The sequence below is a fragment of the Ranitomeya imitator genome, chromosome 2 (genome assembly GCF_032444005.1).
Source record: "Ranitomeya imitator isolate aRanImi1 chromosome 2, aRanImi1.pri, whole genome shotgun sequence".
Classification (NCBI taxonomy): domain Eukaryota; kingdom Metazoa; phylum Chordata; class Amphibia; order Anura; family Dendrobatidae; genus Ranitomeya; species Ranitomeya imitator.
In genome coordinates this window covers 700,943,376-700,964,872 of record NC_091283.1, presented here as the reverse complement: position 1 = coordinate 700,964,872, position 21,497 = coordinate 700,943,376, and the positions used below count along the sequence as shown (strand labels likewise).

General features: G+C 40.9%; 1 protein-coding gene across 1 annotated transcript in view; it reads right to left on the bottom strand.

The window, feature by feature from the left end:
• Nucleotides 1-9,158: 9,158 nt before the first annotated feature.
• Nucleotides 9,159-21,497, bottom strand: part of LOC138666799 (collagen alpha-1(I) chain-like) — a 104,512-nt gene continuing 92,173 nt past the window's right edge. Inside the window, exons 13-16 of the mRNA XM_069754973.1 lie at nt 19,098-19,272; nt 13,764-13,883; nt 12,852-12,929; nt 9,159-9,575 (exon numbers count right to left, since the gene is read on the bottom strand). Coding sequence (XP_069611074.1) covers nt 9,199-9,575; nt 12,852-12,929; nt 13,764-13,883; nt 19,098-19,272 — 750 coding nt within the window. The 3' untranslated portion in view covers nt 9,159-9,198. The remainder of the gene's footprint in view (nt 9,576-12,851; nt 12,930-13,763; nt 13,884-19,097; nt 19,273-21,497) is intronic.

Here is a 21,497-nt window from a genome sequence, read left to right as displayed (position 1 = left end):
TTATAAAACAGACATAGCACAATCAATAGCATTTTTATTAAAATATATCCATATATTTGGAATATGTATAATCTAAAATAGAAAAACATATATATGCATGTGCAATATAGATCAGCATGTGGGGGGGCCAGGGCGTACAACACCTGATCGGCAGAAATAAAACAATATAAATAATATCACGCCTTAAAGAAAAAAGCAACCATTCACATTGAAATGTATGAGCACTATATATATATAATTAATATTAAATAAGTAACATTTCATGTGATGGTATAAATAAATAATGAATTAAATAATTTGTGTATGAAACAAAATTAAAAAATAAAAAATAATAAAAAATCAATAAAGATTATCCAATTATAATTATGCGCATATCCATATGTAATGAGTCTGTATCCGATGCATGATTGACGAATTGACAAAAAATATAAATATAAATAAATAAAACAGTGATTTTGTAATTAATTAACGTGATATAAAAAATATATATTACAAACTATATGAATAAAAAAATAAATGTGCAAAAAATATATATAAATAAGTGTCAAAAAATATGTGTCAACTAATTAAAGAAAAAATGATAATAAAAACATGAAATGTGTGTATTAGTGTTTAATATCTGTATATATATTATGTATTGCAGTGATAAATTTGATAAAATGAACAATATGCATATAAGCAGAATTGAAATGTGGGAAAATATATATAGATTATATCACTCATCAACCATGCATCAAACACAAAAAATGTGGCAACCGGTTTTAATTCCACTTTGACATGAGTGTCACAATGGACATGCACATAAGTATCCAAAGGGATAGGTGATGGATAATGCACAGAGAAAAAATAATAAATAAATAAATGAAAATAATACTAAACCGTGAATACCGACCAGGAGTGCGCGCCTCAGCTCCCCCACACACCACTCCAACGCACGTTTCGCAACCGCTTCGTCAGGGAGTGGTGTGTGTAGGGTGCGACCGCATTATATAATGTGCTCACAGCTGCAGACTATTCCATAATCCGGGACGCCATAATTACATGGCGCCGAAACAAGGCACACGTCCGCTTCCATCACTAAAGCCGGAGACCGGAAGTGCGTCACCGAGTGCGACCGTAAAGTCACAGTCAGCGACGCACCGAGTCACCAGCATCAGGACGGAGCGCACGCATGCGCAGTTCGGCGCTCGACGAACCCGCAGCCATGTTAGTGTAGGGAACAACTCCGGGCACAGTGAAATAATAATATTGACTGCAAAACCTGTTAGTACCCCACCTATCTAAAACATTCTTTCATAATAAACATATTGTGCTGTAGAAAATTGCAAAAAATTACAACATAACATGAATAATATATGAAATAATTAATAATAAATAACTTATACAAACACAATTTATATATATATATATACAAAAAACATATTTGAAAATAATATTTAATGCCGCCATTCATATATAATTAATCTACTATCTATAAAATAGAAAATATTAAAAACAAATACAAAAAAATATATAAAAAACAAAAAATAATATAAAATATTTTAGCACTTAATTTATGCATATAGAGTTTTATTACCGTATATACTCGAGTATAAGCCGAGATTTTCAGCCCAAATTTTTGGGCTGAAAGTGCCCCCCTCGGCTTATACTCGAGTCACGGTAGCGGTGGGGTCGGCGGGTGAGGGGGTGAGGGCGCTGAGGTATACTTACCTAGTCCCAGCGATCCTCGCGCTGTCCCTGCCGTCCCACGGGCTTCGGCGCTGCAGTTTCTTCCTCTCTTCAGCGGTCACGTGGGACCGCTCATTACAGAAATGAATAAGCGGCTCCACCTCCCATAGGGGCGGAGCCGCTTATTCATTTCTCTAATCAGCGGTGCCGGTGACCGCTGATAGAGAAAGAAGCTGCGGCACCGAAGACAGGAGGGGACTGCGCGAGGATCGCCAGGACTAGGTAAGTATAGCATATTCACCTGTCCTCGTTCCAGCCGCCGGGCGCCGATCCATCTTCCCGGCCGGCGCCTCCATCTTCCCGGCGTCTCTGCTCTCTGACTGTTCAGGCAGAGGGCGCGATGACGCATACAGTGTGCGCGGTGCCCTCTGCCTGATCAGTCAGAGCAGAGACGCCGGGAAGATGGAGGCGCCGGAACGAGACGCCGGGAGCTGCAATCAAGGGAGGTGAGTATGTGTTTTTTTTTTCTTTATTGCGGCAGCGGCGGCACAAATTTATGTGGAACATCTATGGGGCACAGTGAACGGTGCAGAGCACCGTATATGGCACAGCACAGCTATGGGGTACAGTGAACGGTGCAGAGCACCGTATATGGCACAGCACAGCTATGGGGTACAGTGAACGGTGCAGAGCACCGTATATGGCACAGCACAGCTATGGGGCACAATGAACGGTGCAGAGCACCGTATATGGCACAGCACAGCTATGGGGCACAATGAACGGTGCAGAGCACCGTATATGGCACAGCACAGCTATGGGGCACAATGAACGGTGCAGAGCACCGTATATGGCACAGCACAGCTATGGGGTACAGTGAACGGTGCAGAGCACCGTATATGGCACAGCACAGCTATGGGGCACAATGAACGGTGCAGAGCACCGTATATGGCACAGCACAGCTATGGGGTACAGTGAACGGTGCAGAGCACCGTATATGGCACAGCTATGGGGCACAGTGAACGGTGCAGGGCACCGTATATGGCACAGCACAGCTATGGGGCACAATGAACGGTGCAGGGCACCGTATATGGCACAGCACAGCTATGGGGCACAATGAACGGTGCAGAGCACCGTATATGGCACAGCACAGCTATGGGGTACAGTGAACGGTGCAGAGCACCGTATATGGCACAGCTATGGGGCACAGTGAACGGTGCAGGGCACCGTATATGGCACAGCACAGCTATGGGGCACAATGAACGGTGCAGAGCACCGTATATGGCACATCTAAGGGGCACAATGAACGGTGCAGAGCACCGTATATGGCACAGCACAGCTATGGGGCACAATGAACGGTGCAGGGCACCGTATATGGCACAGCACAGCTATGGGGCACAGTGAACGGTGCAGAGCACCGTATATGGCACAGCACAGCTATGGGGCACAATGAACGGTGCAGGGCACCGTATATGGCACAGCACAGCTATGGGGCACAGTGAACGGTGCAGAGCACCGTATATGGCACATCTATGGGGCACAGTGAACGGTGCAGAGCACCGTATATGGCACAGCACAGCTATGTATGGGGCACAATGAACGGTGCAGAGCACCGTATATGGCACAGCACAGCTATGGGGCACAGTGAACGGTGCAGAGCACCGTATATGGCACAGCACAGCTATGGGGCACAGTGAACGGTGCAGAGCACCGTATATGGCACAGCTATGGGGCACAGTGAACGGTGCAGAGCACTATATGGTTCACACCTATGGGGAAATATGAACGGTGCAGAGCACTATATGGCACAGCTATGGGGAAATAATGATCTATTTTTATTTTTGAAATTCACCGGTAAATGCTGCATTTCCACCCTAGGCTTATACTCGAGTCAATAAGTTTTCCCAGTTTTTTGTGGCAAAATTAGGGGGGTCGGCTTATACTCGGGTCGGCTTATACTCGAGTATATACGGTATATAAAAAATATATGAAATATTGAAAAAAATAAAAAAAAATTTAATATGAAAGTAAAAACATTGGAGACAAAAAAGAAAAAAGAAAAAAGATATATGAGAAATAAATCAGAAAAGGAGGGAGCAAAAAAAATATAAAGAAAAATTTTTTATTTTTGTATTATTAATTTCAGCCAAGAAAATCCTAAATAATACTGTATTTATTGTAAAATAATATCCAGAGATCACAAGAAAAAAATCTGTAAATAAATGTTGTATTAATGCGATAAAAACCAAAAATTGACCCTACAAACATAGGAAAAACACAGAAAATATTAGCAATTTGTTAAAAATAAAAATTAAAAAAATAAAAAATAAAAAAATGAAAAAATAAAAAAAGAAAAAAGGGGGAAAGATTTTTATTTGTATTAAGAAAGAAATAAAAAATAAAAAATAAGAAATAGAAAATACAAATATATATACAAAAATAATAAAATCCAAAAATAAAAAAAATATATATATAATATAATAGAAATTAATAATAATAAATAATAATAAGGGAAATAAGAGAACAAAAAATAAAAAATAAACAATTAATTAATATTAATACTGAATAAATTAAATAAATAAAAAATAATTGAATAAAAAGCAATCAATAGTGTAAATAGATGAGTAGAGAAGGCGGAGGAGAAAATCCCAACCAAGAGGTATATAGATGCTGGGAGAAACTCTACTATCCCTGGAAACACATAAGGGCAATAGTATATATTACAACAATACAATATTATCGATATTAAAGGGATCCAAAAGAAGAGATTATTAGAAAATTTATCCAACCAGAAAATGAGTTAAATGATATGGGAGAAGGTCCACAAACCGTAGAGACCCATGAAGGTAATATGTGGGAGCAATATATACTAATAATATAATATAATAATCTTTATTTTTATATAGCGCTAACATATTCCGCAGCGCTTTACAGTTTGCACACATTATCATCACTGTCCCCGATTGGGCTCACAATCTAGAATTCCTACTAATGATAATAACCGATTACTAATGGATCAAAGCCAGAAAATCCTAAAAAATCATCCATATAAATGGTATGGAAGGAAATCCATGGAGACCAATAAGAGCTATACGGGATCTAAACAAAAAGATGCTAGGAGAGTCATAAGAAGGCTATAGAAAGCTGGAAAAACCCCATTGTTCATTAAGGCCTATGGGATTCATACTCTGTAATAAGGTGATCCATTTACACTCCTTCTGTGCGAGTCTCTTACTGGCATCCCCCCTTCTATTGCCTAAATGTAACTGATCTATCCCCTTAACTTGAAGTAAATGGGATTGGTTGGGGTGATATTTGCGAAAATGTCTTGCTAAAGGTTTTAATTTTGATATAGCATTAATATCACTCATCTCAATCTTTTCTGCTGCTTTGATATCCTTAATATGCTCCAAAACTCGGACACGCAGTTCTCTTGTCGTCATACCCACATATATGCGGTCACAAGGACAAGTGGCTTGATAGATCACCATTGACTTACGACAATTTAAATGATGTAAGATTTTATATTCACGATATCTCGTTGAATTATGAAAAACGTCTGTTTTTGTTATGTATTTACAGGCCTTGCAGGAACCACAACTAAATGAACCCCATTTCGGACCTTTCGAATTGAAGATGAAATTGGATACTGGAGGAACATAATGACTGTGTACCAATGACTCACCCAGAGTCTTGCAACGTCTTGCAACGATAAGAGGTTTTTTAGGTATCAATTTAGATATGGTTGGATCCTGCAAAAGGATAGGCCAAAACTTTGTAAATATACCAGTCATTTCTTTCCATCTTGAATGATAGTCAGTAACAAAGCGTATTTGTCCATCTGTTTCCGTAATTTTCTTCCGGGACGTAACTAAGGTCTGTCGATCAGTATTTTTTGCTCTAATATAAGCTCTATGTACAACATCATTCTTATATCCCCGTTTCAAAAATCTATTAGTAAGATCTTTGGCTTGTTGTTCAAACATTGTATCTTGATCACAAATACGCCTTGTTCTGAGAAACTGTCCCGTAGGAATTGCTCGGATGACATGCGCAGGATGGGCAGATTGAGCATGAAGTAGTGCATTAACACTGGTTTCTTTTCGATATATAGAAGTATGAAGATGACCAAATTCATCAATTCTGATTCCCAGGTCCAAGAAATTGATGGAATCCTGCTTCACCATCCAGGTAAGTCTTATATTGTTATCATTCCTGTTCAAGTATTGAAGGTATTTGTCCAGTTCATCTCGTGGACCCTGCCAAATAAACAAGATGTCGTCTATAAATCTCATTCACAGTATCACTGCACCAGTCATAGTATAATCTTCATTCTTAACATAATCATGTTCCCACGATCCCATAAAGAGATTTGCGTATGACGGCGCAAAAGCTGCCCCCATAGCCACGCCTCTTTTTTGTAGATAGAATCGGTCTTTGAAGACATCTGTGAAGAGCCTTCAGAAATTCTTGGGCTTTGCTAATTTTTATCGTCGTTTCATTGCCAACTTCTCCAGTGTGGTTAAACCTCTGACCGATTTGACGAAGAAAGGCGCTGATGTGACGAATTGGTCCTCCGCGGCTGTTTCTGCCTTTCAGGAGCTTAAACGCCGATTTACTTCTGCCCCTGTGTTGCGTCAGCCAGATGTTTCTCTTTCATTTCAGGTTGAGGTTGACGCGTCTGAGATTGGGGCAGGGGCCATTTTGTCTCAGAGGGATTCTGATGGGTCCTTGATGAAACCGTGTGCCTTGTTTTCTCGGAAGTTTTCGCCTGCGGAACGCAATTATGATGTCGGCAATCGGGAGTTGTTGGCTATGAAGTGGGCATTTGAGGAGTGGCGACATTGGCTTGAGGGGGCCAAGCACCGTATTGTGGTCCTTACCGATCATAAGAATCTTATTTACCTCGAGTCTGCCAAACGGCTGAATCCTAGACAGGCTCGATGGTCCTTGTTTTTCTCCCGTTTCGATTTTGTGGTCTCGTACATTCCTGGTACTAAGAATGTTAAGGCGGATGCCCTTTCTAGGAGGTTTTTTCCTGATTCCCCTGGGGTTCTTGAGCCGGTCGGCATTCTGAAGGAAGGGGTGATTCTTTCTGCCATCTCCCCTGATTTACGATGGGTTCTTCAGGAATTTCAGGTAGTAAACCTGACCGCTGTCCAGTGGGGAAACTGTTTGTTCCTGATAGATGGACTAGTAAAGTGATTTCTGAGGTTCATTGTTCTGTGTTGGCTGGCCATCCTGGGATTTTTGGTACCAGAGATTTGGTTGGTAGGTCCTTTTGGTGGCCTTCTTTGTCGCGGGATGTGCGTTCTTTTGTGCAGTCCTGTGGGATTTGTGCGCGGCTAAGCCTTGCTGTTCCCGCGCTAGTGGGTTGCTTTTGCCATTACCGGTCCCCGAGAGGCCCTGGACACATATTTCTATGGATTTTATTTCCGATCTTCCTGTTTCCCAAAGAATGTCGGTTATCTGGGTTGTCTGTGACCGATTTTCTAAGATGGATCATTTGGTGCTTTTGCCTAAATTGCCTTCTTCTTCTGATTTGGTTCCGTTGTTTTTTCAGCATGTGGTACGTTTGCATGGTATTCCGGAGAATATTGTGTCCGACAGAGGTTCCCAGTTTGTTTCTAGGTTTTGGCGGGCCTTTTGTGCCAAGCTGGGCATTGATTTGTCTTTTTCTTCTGCATTTCATCCTCAGACAAATGGCCAGACTGAGCGAACTAATCAGACCTTGGAGACCTATTTGAGATGCTTTGTGTCTGCTGATCAGGATGATTGGGTGGCTTTTTTGCCATTGGCCGAGTTTGCCCTTAATAATCGGGCTAGTTCGGCTACTTTGGTTTCGCCTTTTTTTTTGTAATTTTGGTTTTTATCCTCGTTTTTCTTCTGGGCAGGTTAAGCCTTCTGACCTTCCTGGTGTGGATTCTGTGGTCGGCAGGTTGCAGCAGATTTGGGCTCATGTGGTGGACAATTTGGTGCTGTCTCAGGAGGAGGCTCAACGTTTTGCTAACCGTCGTCGGTGTGTTGGTTCCCGGCTTTGGGTTGGGGATCTGGTTTGGTTATCTTCCCGTCATGTTCCTATGAAGGTTTCTTCCCCTAAGTTTAAGCCTCGATTTATTGGTCCTTATAGGATTTCTGAGATTATTAATCCGGTGTCCTTTCGCCTGGCGCTTCCGGCCTCTTTTTCTATTCATAATGTCTTCCATAGATCTTTGTTGCGGAAATATGTGGAGCCCGTTGTTCCCTCTATTGATCCTCCGGTCCTGTGTTGGTCGATGGGGAGTTGGAATATGTTGTTGAGAAGATTTTGGATTCTCGTTTTTCGAGGCGGAAGCTTCAGTATCTTGTCAAATGGAAGGGTTATGGCCAGGAGGATAATTCTTGGGTTGTTGCCTCCGATGTCCATGCCACCGATTTGGTTCGTGCTTTTCATTTGACTCGTCCTGATCGGCCTGGGGGCTCTGGTGAGGGTTCGGTGACCCCTCCTCAAGGGGGGGGGTACTGTTGTGAATTCAGCTTTTGGCTCCCTCCGGTGGTTGTAGAGGGTAATGCAGTTGTGCCTGGACTGCAGGATTGGAGAGGTGTATCCACTAATTGCAAAACTGACTGGGGTATATAGCTTTGCAGAACTCTTTTGTCCCTGCCAGTTGTCCATTGTTTTTGGAGGATTCGCTTCCCTGCTGGTCTCTCCAGTTTGCTGTGCTTTTCTACAAAGATAAGTCCTGGCTTTGTTTTTGCTGTCCACCTGCTGTGGACCTTATAGTTCTGTGCATATTCATGTTTTTGTCTTGTCCAGCTTTGTCTGTGAAGGATTTTTTGCAGCCAAGCTGTGTCTCTGGAGATGCAGATATACCCTCCATGTCTTTAGTCAGATGTGGTGATTTGTATTTTCTGTGGTGGATATTTTCTAGTGTTTTAATACTGACCGCATAGTACTCTGTTCTTTCTTTCTTTTTAGCTAGTATGGTCTCCTATGCTAAAATCTGATTTCATATCTGCATATGTTATTTCCCTCTCCTCTCACAGTCAATATTTGTGGGGGGCTATCTATCATTTGGGGATTTTCTCTGAGGCAAGATAGGTTTCCTGTTTCTGTCTTTAGGGGAAGTTAGATCTTAGGCTGTGTCGAGGGGTCTAGGGAGTGTTAGGTACCCCCCACGGCTACTTCTAGTTGCGCTGCTAGGTTCAGGGTTTGCGGTCAGTACAGGGACCACCTTCTCCAGAGTCTGTCTCATGCTGCTCCTAGGCCACCAGATCATAACAGCCTCTGCCTACATAGTACATCTTTTTAATTTTAGTAATTATTAGATATATACAGGATTATTAGCTATGGACATATTTATTATATTATTATCCCCTGAAGACATAATCAGAACCTTTGAGTGTAACTAATGCATTAAATTTATAAACTTTATCTGTTTTACAATACTATGACATGAGTTCTTATTTGTTCATTTGAACAGATTGAAAGATGTAGGTTTGATTTAGCAATAGCTTTATTTTTATATAACATCCATTGCGTTATTTTTAGGCTTAAAACTCACATACAGTAAGACGATTTTGGTTACATGCCTTGTCATTCCACGTGCCATCTGTAAACATTTCTACACAGTTTTCTTTCCCTTTCCCACTAGGCTCATTTTTCCTCCAGTTAGTGTAGTTCACACGCTGCCCATCCAAGTCCTGGAAGTCTCCAGGTGTTGCTCCTTCAAGGATTCCCAAATATGCATATCTGTTGTGCTGCTTTAAGATTGTTAGGATAGCATTGTTTTCATCTGCATTCGTCGGAGTAGCCATACTGCCGCCAACATTTTCGCAATTGGCCTTGGAAGTTTTAAAATCTACTTCTTTGCCATCTGTTGCCAGAATTTTTTCTTCCACATGCTGGATTTTTCCATCCAAGAATAAAACTAAAGAAAATGACAAATAACAAGACTAATAACTTAATTTACATAAGATAGCTGAGTTTTTTTCCCTATGTATAGTAGTTAACCAATTAGCACAATATGACATATCATTATTTCAGCGCTATGGACATGTTGTGTGGATGGAGCTGAGCTTCACCACGCATGGTTGATGCCCGCAATGTTACCTAGTTGACAACTGTCTTTAACAGCAGTGGCAGAAACTGAGCTCCAAATGCAGCTGTTTACTATTCAGATGCTGCTGTTAGCCATTTAACCATTTAAATGTCATTGGCCTTTATGTTCAGAAAAATGAATGGACAGATGTCCCTTCAGCTATACTCATACTCACTTCTGCCCCAACACTCTGTAGCAGAGAGCTGTAACACAGCAACTTTTAAGTATTCATGAGCATTAATGTACAGGAAAAATCTATAATAGAACCTTAATTCTTGGAATCAGTATGGGAACTCTGTAGTTTCAGAAATATGCTATCAATTTATTTTCATCCTAAAATGTATATGTGTATATACACTGCTCATAAAAATAAAGGGAACACTAAAATCCCACATCCTAGATATCACTGAATGAAATATTCCGGTTGCAAATCTTTATTCATTACATAGTAGAATGCATTGAGAACAATAAAACCTAAAAATGATGAAAATCACAACTAATATCCCATGGTCATCTGGAGTTGGAATGATGCTCAAAATCAAAGTGGAAAATCAAATTGCAGGCTGATCCCACTTCAGTGGAAATGCCTCAAGACAAGGAGATGATGCTCAGTAGTGTGTGTGGCCTTCACATGCCTGTATAACCTCCCTACAATGCCTGGGCATTGTCCTGATGAGGAGGTGGATGTTATCCTGAAGGATCTCCTCCCAGACCTGGATTAAGGCATCAGTCAAATCCTGGACAGTCTGTGGTACAATGCGCCGTTGGTGGATGGAATGAGACATGATGTCCCAGATGTGCTCGATTGGATTCAGTGCTTGGGAATGGGCAGGTCAGTCCATAGCATCAATGGCTTCATCATGCAGGAACTGCTGGCACACTTCAGCCACATGAGGCCTAGCATTGTCATGCATCAGAAGGAACCCAGGGCCCACTGCACCTGCATATGGTCTCACAATGGGTCTAATTATCTCATCCTGGTACCTGCTGGCAGTCAAGGTACATCAGGCTAGCACATGGGGGGGCTGTGTGACTCTCCAAAAAAGGCCTCCCTACACCATTCCTGACTCACTGCCAAACTTGTCACACTGGAGGATATTGCAGGCAGAAAAACACTCTCCATGGCATCTCCAGACTATGTCATGTCTGTTACATATGCTCAATGTGAACCTACTCTCATCTGTGAAGACCACAGGGTGCCAATGTCGAATCTGCCAATCTTGGTGTTCTCTGGCAAATGGCAATCGCCCTGCATGGTGTTGAGCTGTAAGCACAACACCCACTTGTGGACGTCAGTCCCTCATAACACCCTGATGGAGTCTGTTTCTGACAGTTTGAGCAGACACATGGGTGTTAGTGGCCTGCTGGAGGTCATTTTGCAGGGCTCTGGCAGTGTTACTCTTGTTCCCCCTGCATAAAAGAGGAGGCAGCAGTCCTGCTGCTGCGTTGCTGCCCTTTTACGCCCCCCTCCATGTCTCCTGGTGTACTGGCCTGTCTCCTGGTATCTACTCCATGCTCTGGACACTGTGGTGACAGACGCAGCTACCCTTCTTGCCACAGCTTGCATTGATGTGCCATCCTGTATGAGCTGCATTACCTGAGAATTTCAGTGGGTTGTAGACAATGCCTCATGTTACTATACAGGGCCTCTAGGGGTGAGAGCAATGACAAAATGCAAAAAAGGATGAGAACAGAGAAATGGTCTGTGGTCACCCCCTGTAAAACCACTCCTTTATAGAAGTTGTCTTGCTAATTGCCTATCATTTCTAACTGTTGTCTGTTACACTTGTACAACAGCAGGGAAAATTTATTCACAATCAGTGTTGCTTCATAACTCGATGGGTTGATTTCACTGATGCAGGGCCGCGGGTTACTCAGTACCGGTCCTCTCTGTCTCAGTTCTGGGGTTGTCATGGTGGCTGGACCCGGTCTGTGACCCTGCTAAGGGGCGTCCAATGAAAGGTGATGCAAGTCTGTCAAGGTTTCGTGACGCCACCTGTGGTATTCGGTAAGGGTGACCGACGCTGCTTTGGGTCCACTGGGGTGATGTGATGGCAGCTAGATGGTTTACCTTCCCACAGGTGAAGTGAGTCCCCAGGGCTTCACAGTAGTGTAGGTGGCGATGATGTGAGGTGCAGACAATAACGAGGACACAGGGTTGCAGTCTCTTTACCTCTTTACTGGTGACTTCAGGATCCTCAATCCAGAGCACAGTTAACAGGGCTGTCTGAGACCGGCCAGTCCGAAGGCACATCCAGAGTTCACTTTGCAGGTGGAAATCGTTGCCTACCACTAGCGCCTGTGTGTTGTAGTGCTTCCCTGCTGAGCATTTGGGATAGTCCTCACAACTTCTATTCTCGTTTGTTCCAGTTCTTTCTAGTTCTTTCTTGTTCTTTCTATTCTCCGTCCCCCAGGTTTGTTATGGCTAGGACGCACCCGTTTGACGGGAAGACTCGGAGCTCTGCCGGGACCCTAGAGACGCCCCTCTCCACGCGTTGCCCCCTATGTCTGCTTAGGTGATGTAAGGTAGACAGCCAACCTATAATTAACTGTCCTACGGTATTTGAAGTAAGGCATAAAGTCAGTTACTTCCTCGGTGTTCCGGGCACCGGCTACGTGTCTCAGTAGGATGTTGCCGTTCTCCGGGCACGACTCCCACTGGCTCTCCTTTGTGCTTTGATCTTGTTTCTCACTGTTCACAATATCCTTCGCTTCTTATCCTTTATTTGGATGCCGCCGCAGATAGCGCAGGTGCGGCTCCGTAACGTTCTATCCTTGTCGCTAGGTGCCTGCCAGGTTCCCACGCCTGACAGAGACCCCCCTGAATCTTCCCCCCCGCAACACCCCCTGCCACGGGATGTTGCCTGAACAAAACCCAGTCAGCTTCTGACTAACTTCCTATCCAACCCCTAGTTTTACCAGTGTGAGGAGTGGCCTAATAGATAAAACCTTTTGCTCCCCCTAGTGGCCGGAGTGTGAAGTGCAATGTGTGCTGGTGATACCTCGTCAGATGAACTCCTTTAGTGCCATCAGACGTACCATCACTCCCCTTAGTGGCAGAGCGATACTACTGCAACGACCAGGTCTCTGGGGCGCTGCACCTACCTCCTTCAAGTTTCTTTATGCGCTTGTTCATGTTAACTAGTTGATGCTGTAGCTCATCATCCATTGATGCAGGAAGACCTTATGAATAGAATGATAGACATGTAAGATAAATTGTCAAAAGTTGAACATGTTAATCTTGTGTATATTAAAATTTCAGGAAGAATAGTAGATTTTTTACTCAGAAAATGTCTGTATTATTGACACTATAAGCATTATTTGTGTAGCCATAGAGTCCATCTTTATGGCAGCATACCCTTAATAGTAATTTTGTAATATGGATTGCATAGTACTATTTGTATTTTTTCCTCTTTACTAAACTCTATGGTTACATTGCTTGGTGCAAAGAAAGCTTACATTTCCTACAATGTAGATCATACTCTTTACCAACACACAATGAGTAGAAGGCTAAAGAGAACCTAAAATCTCCAATACACAGTAGACTAAAGTTGGCCAAACCCATTAATATCAGCACAGTCAGTCAGCAGTCTAATATGTATGAAGACCTCATGTGTCTCCTCCAGCAGATGATGTTTGGGAGGAGAAGGATCCAGCTTGGTTTTCCAACAGTAGACTATTTTGTTTTTTTGGGAGCTAAGCCGCCATCATAAGAGTCTCTGGCAGTTCTCTAAAGGGGGACAATAGAACTCTCGGCCAAGCTAAATGCTCCTGTATATGAGGTATCCAGGAGACATAGTTGTCAGCCAAATGATTGTTTGACCGACAACTATCTCTCCTGTATATCTCATACATATATACTGTGTATAACCTATTGGCAGTTTTGGGGCTTTAAGGGGATTATTTCAAGATAATAAAAGCATAAAAGAAAAAAATCCCATTGTTTCCTGAATGTATCTAAATGATTAAAAATTAAGCTTCCAAATAAAATAAATTAAAGTACACATATTATTTTACCCGGGGGTCCGATATCGCCCTTCATTCCTTGAATCCCTTGTAAACCTGGAGCTCCTGCTGGTCCTGTAAGCCCATCTCTTCCTGGTGGCCCTGTTTGTCCACCTGGTGGACCCATTGGTCCTGCAATGGGAAAGACAATTTTAATTTCCTTCTGAGCAGCAACCAAACAAGCATTATGATCTCCAAACCTTCTGTTACAGTATGTATTTACAGGGCTTCAAAGAATATTCTGCAGTTTCTGAGAGGATTATTTAATATTTCTCTTTTTAGTCAATTTTATAAAATATGTCTTCCTTGAGACATGAAAATGTTGTTATAGATATTATAAAATTCAAGCAATTGTAATTTTCTCCACAGTGAAAAATATAATTCAAAAATAATTTATTCGATTAAAATATAAAATTTACTTATCTATGGTTAAAACAACAGTAATAATGGCAGACATGCTTATGCATATTTACCGATCAAGTCAAATGAATATTTAAATGAGCTTATGTAGGTCTAAAGAGCAAAACATTACATTCAAGAAGCAAAACTTGAAAGCATTAAAGTTCAGTAGTAATAAATAATCCTGCAATGTTTAAGTATCCATACATCCTCTTTTCTAAGAAATCTTGCCTCTCAGCCTCCTCCAGGTTTCAGAAAAATGTTCAGTACCACTGAGGATGAAAGAACTAAGATTACCATGTTGAATATTTGAAATATATCTGGCAGCCCTAGGAGGTTACTTTGTACGATATTGGCAGGATACAAGATAGCTTTCTATTACATACTATAGATAAGAGTTGAAGAAGCATTCCTTGTAGGAATGTTAATCCCTAAACTTTCCTAAGTATGTTTGTAATGAAGTTTAGATGTATTTACCACTTCATGACTGACGATGACACATATACCTTGGTTCTGCTGCACTTTGTGCAGTGCTGCCATATACTGTATTTATGGTGGGTGGCCTTGCAGGCATGGGGTCTGGGATTCTGGTGCTAAACACTTCCTCAGACAATTTACATCATCGGGACCTGATTGGCTCCTGTCCCAATGAAATTATCCCCATGTAAGCCAATCCCTGGCTTTTTTTTCTCCTAGATGCACCGCTGTGATGCCACTGCAGGCAGGCGTAGGTCAAATACCGTAATAACTCATACAGCTACGGTGGCCTGCATGGTAGACCAAGCCAGAAGTAGGGTCTAACATCCATTTTGTAAGTGCAAAGCTAACAGGTTTAATGCTTTGCAATTCATTAGACCAGTAATCAGTAGTGTTGAGCATTCCGATACCGCAAGTATCGGGTATCGGCCGATACTTGCGGTATCGGAATTCCGATACCGAGATCCGATACTTTTGTGGTATCGGGTATCGGTATCGGATACATAGGGATGTGTAAAATAAAGAATTAAAATAAAAAATATTGATATATTCACCTCTCCGGTGGCCCCTGGACATCACGCTGGTAACCGGCAGGCTTCTTTGTTTAAAATGAGCGCGTTTAGGACCTGCGAATGACGTCGCTGCTTCTGATTGGTCGCGTGCCGCTCATGTGACCGCCACGCGACCAATCAGAAGCCGCGACGTCATTCTCATTCACTAAACTCCTAATTCTAGGAATTTAGGACCTGCGAATGACGTCACGGCTTCTGATTGGTCGCGTGGCGGTCACATGAGCGGCACGCGACCAATCAGAAGCCGTGACGTCATTCGCAGGTCCTAAACGCGCTCATTTTAAACAAAGAAGCCTGCCGGTTACCAGCGTGATGTCCAGGGGCCGCCAGAGAGGTGAATATATCAATATTTTTTATTTTAATTCTTTATTTTACACATTAATATGGATCCCAGGGCCTGAAGGAGCGTTTCCTCTCCTTCAGACCCTGGGAACCATCAGGATACCTTCCGATACTTGGTGTCCCATTGACTTGTATTGGTATCGTCTATCGGTATCGGCGATGTCTGATATTTTTCGGGTATCGGCCGATACTATCCGATACCGATACTTTCAAGTATCGGACGGTATCGCTCAACACTAGTAATCAGAGAACTAAGGCCATGTTCACACGTTCCTGATTTCCCTGCTGTTTTTTCTGCACTAAAAACCGCAGCTCTTGGCAGAAAACGCAGGTGCGTTTTTGGTGCGTTTTTGGTGCGTTTTTTGATGCGGTTTTTAGTGCATTTTTTTATGCAGTTTTCTCTGCAGAGTCTGTGTGTTTTCTAGGAAGTTTTTTTAGGGTTAAAATGGCTGAAAATACCCTAACCCTACCCCTAACCCCAACCCTACCCCTAACCCTACCCCTAAACCTACCCCTAACCCTAACCCTACTCCTAACCCTAACCCTAACCATACCCCTACCCCTAACCCTACCCCTAACCCTACCCCTAACCCTAGTTCTAACTGTAGTGGGGGAAAAAAATAAATTCTTTATTTTATTATTGTTACTACCTATGGGGGTGATAAAGGGGGGGTCATTTACTTTTTTTTATTTTGATCACTGTGAGGTTATCACAGTGATCAAAATGTGTCTGGAACGAATCTGCCGGACGGCAGATTCGGCGGGCGCACTGCGCATGCACCTGCCATTTTGGAAGATGGCGGCGCCCAGGGAGAAGACGGACGGACGGACACCGGGAGGCCCGGTAAGTATAAGGGGGGGAGATGAGGGCACGGGTGGGGGGGCGTCAGAGCACGGGGGGGTGGCATCGGAGCATGGGGGGGTGGGATTGGGGCACGGGGGGACAGCCACACTCCGCCCACGCACTTCCTGCTGCAGCGGTTCTGCACCACAAACCGCAGAAAACCCGCAGATATTTTTTTCGCCTGCGGGTTTTACTTCGGGTTTGACCCTCACAATGGAGGTCAATGGGTGCAGAACCGCTGCAGTTCCGCAAAAAGAAGTGACATGGTCCTTCTTTTTTACCGCAGCTATTCAGCGCGGCTTTTTTAGTGCATTTCCGCAATGTGGGCACAGTGGTTCCTGTTTTCCATAGGGTACATTGTACTGTACCCTGCATGGAAAACAGCTGCGGACCCGCAGCGGCAAAATCGCGGTTGTTCCGCAGTAAAAAACGCATTGTGTGAACATGGCCTAAATGTTGATGTCCAATAAAATTACTAAGTAAGAAAAAAAGTAAAAATATTAAAATAGGCATAAAATGAAGAACAGAAAAAATCCAGAAAAAATATTACAACTATTAATAAGCTTTTTATGTAAAACAAAAATAAAAAAAGTTACAGATTGGTATCTCGAGTTTCTCACACTTTTTCACCCCTACAGTGTGCACCTTAAAAAACCCCGTAAAAATGTGGCGAAAATTATGTTTTTCCATTTTTTCACATTACCAAACAACAAGCATTCAAAAAGTTGTATGTTAATAGAAATGCTATCTCTAAAAATATTGTTTTGTAACACAACAAACAAGTTTCCACTCGGCTCCATTAATGGAAAAAAAATGCAAGTTCTCAGCCATTAGCGATGCAAAAACCAAATGATTTTTTTTGAAAAATGTTTTTAGTGTGTAAAAGCAGTAAAACATAACAAAACAATAAAAATGTGGAATCTCTGTAATCATACTGACATTAACGAAGATACACACTGAGCATAGCAATACAGGGTGGGCCATTTATATAGATAAACCTAAATAAAATGGGAATGGTTGGTGATATCAACATCCTGTTTGTGTCACATTAGTATGTGGGGAAAACTTTTCAAGATGGGTGGTGACCATGGCGGCCATTTTGAAGTTAGCCATTTTGGATTTGGATGTGACATATTAAACTTATTGAGAATTTCACAATGGTGTGCTTGGTTTAGTGTAACTTCATTCTTTCATGAGTTATATTCAAGAAACTTCCACAAATTACCCCATATTTTAAACTAGACCTCTCAAGGAATTTATCTTGATTTGTGGGGAGCAACTTGAATTTCCAGGTGGTTCACAGACGTTTATTATGTTGCCTTATAAAATAAAAAATCACATTTTCACACAAAATATTATTTTAGCCCCAATTTTTTTATTTTCACAAACGTAACAGGAGAAATTGCACCATACCCTTTATATTGTAATTTCTCCTGAGTGCGCTGATAGTCCATATGTGGCATATTATATGGTGTCACTTTGGCCTATGATTCGGCAGTGTCCATCATTTTATGCAAACATAAAATCGGTTAACTTAGGAGAAATTGCAAAGCAAACCTTGTGAAAATGAAAACTTTAAGGCTAAAGCAACATTTTAGTGAAAATTAATTTAATTTAATTATTTTTTTTCTTCTAGTTTGCATTAAATATTGTGAAGCATGTGAAGGGTTAGCAAGCTTTTTGAATCCAGTTATAAATACTTTGTGAGTGCAGTTTTTAAAATGGAGTTTTGTTTGTGGATTTTCTGACATTTAAGCACTCAAAGTCACTTTAAAATTAAAATGTCCCCTAGAATATAGATTTTGTAAATTTATTGAAAGAATGATGAATTGCTGCTAAATCTTTAACCCTTGTAACAGCTGAACAAAAAATGACTTTTCAAAAATAATGCTGATATAATGTGGTAAATGTTAGGGGCATAAAAATTCATATTTTCATAAATAAACACAAATCATATTGATCTAAATTCACCAGTAACATGAAACACAATGTGGTCTGAAAAACAGTCTCAGAATGATTGAGATATGTGGAAGTATTCCAGTTATTATTTAGTAAAGTGACATAGGTAGGATTTGAAAAATTTGACATGATCAGGATGGTGAAAACTTCCTTAGCTGTGAAAGGGTTAACCTACTAGTGATCGCCTTCTTCTCCAGTTTCCAGCGCTGCTCCATTTGTCCTCTATTTCATGAAAATTCAGCCCCCTAACTGGAACACATCGGCTATAGATTGGAATTGAAGTCGATTTTACATTTCAAATGGTCTGGAGAGGTGAGCGGTAAGGTGAGTTTAAGGATCTTTTATTACATTTTAATATTTCGATGGCCTTTCAGTGATTGGCGGCTGCCATGTTACAAAAATATCTGCATGTTGGCAAATACCAATGTTTGTGAAATTTGGGTAACTGCACTTAAATTTATTCATGCATCTCTAAATGTGGAATCTCGAGCTTCTACACCACGATTGTTCTGAAGCTATGTAGGCTTACATTATTATATTATAAAAGTGAACTCTGGTCCACACATAAACCACTGGTGAGTTGGAGTTGAAATCACATGACTTAGACGAGGACTAGAGTGGTGCTAGATACTGGGGAAGACTGTGATCACTACACCAAACTGTAGTTAAAAAAAGGTTATGGGATAACATTTTTGTCAGGAGTTCTCTTTGTAAGAATGCTGTAAAAAAATACTCATACTAAATGGTTCTTACCAGGTACACCTGTATCTCCTTTCATGCCATCCCTGCCATCTCTTCCCGGAAGACCATTCTGTCCTGGTGTGCCTGGAATCCCAGCTGCTCCTGCACATTTATCCAATGACTGAGCATAACATGTCACTAGCATTACTGTGACAAATAGTGACAGCTGGAAATACATTTTCCTGGGCTACCTGTAATGTGAATATCACTTCATATAAATCTGATAGTTTCATGATACATTATTAGCAAACTTGTTTGAATACTCTGTGGATGTAAAAGCCAGGAACAAATATACCATATGTTTAACATTGCCTACAACCGTGCACGTGAGTGATCTCACTGTTATTTTTTTTATTTTTAGGCCATGTTCGTACGTACTTTCAGTTTTTGGTCAAGATTTTACATCAGGAGTGGGTGAAAAATACAGAAGTGGTGATGTGTTTCTAACATACTTGTTCCACTCCGGATTTTGGCTTAAAATACTGATGTGAAATACTGACCAAATACTGAACGTGTGAAAGTGGCATTACGGTACGGTCATACTAGCATGTAGAAAAAATCTGTTCCATTTCCACCCAGGAAAGTGGAATGATTTTTTTTCTCACTTGTCATCCGTGTTCTTTCTGTATCAATCCAATTTTTTTACTCAGTAGCTATTGATCCTTCACAGAACCATTTAGAGTTTCATATGCTACAATACTGTAATGTATCAGTAAAAATCGGATGCCGCTCTGATGGTTATGACACGTGATTTTTTTCTTGTACTGTACAATTTCAGACTAAGATCAAAGCATGATGTGATTTTTTTTTCTCATGCCAAATACAGCTGAGAAAAAATATGCAGATCTGCACTGTCTCATTGAATAATATTGGTCCGAGTGCAATCCTATTTTTTACTGGATTGCACTAATCCGATTTATATGCTAGAGTGAGCGAGCTCTACATCTAAAAGCAACTTTATATTGTCCGTTAGATTTCTATTTAGGACTGAACTAATTTATTCTGATGTACCTATTACTGTTGAAGTGTTAGAGAGACAAAAGTGGCTGCATCATGATAAACGATTCAAAAGTTGAGAGTCATATTGCCGCGCCGCTGCTCACTGCTCAGCTTATTACGTTGGCCTAGAGTATACTTCCGATATGCCATAGGCTATTAAAATGCACACGGTTGCATACGTCTCAGGGATATGCTAAGATAGTCCCAAAAAACAGAATATTAAATATAGTGTTAACCTGACCTGAAAATGGAAAAATAAATGTAAAACTTGAACTTTAATGAACATAGAAATTATAATTTATCAACCATGCTGAAGAATTCAACTTTATTTTTCATAATAATTCTAGAATGCTATCTTTTAGACATTCAGCTATTAGTTTTACTTTACTACATAATGCCCTCATTTTAATAATGTTTTATTATCTATTTCATTTCTACAGTGTCAAAAATGAAAACAAATATCTTTTTTATATAAAAATAAAAGTTACTAAATTAAAATGACTAATTGTAGAAGTAAAATACAGCATTCAATTAAACATCACATATCTTACTTTTGTAGGTTGCATAGAATTATAGAAATAGCATACCTTGTTAAAATGAATGATGAATAAGATTATAATTGCTGTCACCTTGAATGATGAATGCGTTGGCAGTCCCCATTTTTATAGTGAATGAGGACCTCATTGTGGAGAAGTAGACACTCCATATCTTTGTTATCAGTCCTTTCCATGGTTCCACTTAACCACAAGTGTTTTATGCAATATGAAATGTCTCTACAAATTTACAGTTTTCTTAAGAAGGGCCAGCTGATATGAATGGTATTTGGCAGCAAAATAATGCATTATTTAAATAATTAATATAAAAGAAAATTAGGAATTCTCTCCACTGTCAAACATTTTATTATTATTTCCATATTTAATGATGATAATTATTCACATCTCCTACATATTTAAATATTTTATTATTCATCCATGTACAAAGTTGCAATCAAAATTTTTCAACCCCCACAGCAATAAAAATAGCAAGTGGTTTCTAGAAATTCAACACGTAATGCCACTTTTAATGACTACTTCAGTATCAAAATTATTCAACCTCATAACAAGAGCCTTTAGTGATAAATTAAACAGCCTTTTGTAGTTGTGTCCTGCTGCTATCAAGATGTGCAGTCAGTAGTGATGAGCGAACCGAGTGTCCTCGACGTGCTCAAATAATATGCTTGAGTCCCCAAGCCTCCATGTCTCGCACCTATTCGACAGCCACAACACATGCAGAGATAATTGTCTAACAAACAGCCAATCTCTACACGTGTTGCGGCTGTTGAACAGCTGCGAGACATGCAGCTACAGAGACTCAGACATATTTTTTGAGCATGTCGATGTTAGTCTGTTACCACAGGAGTATCAAACCTTATCT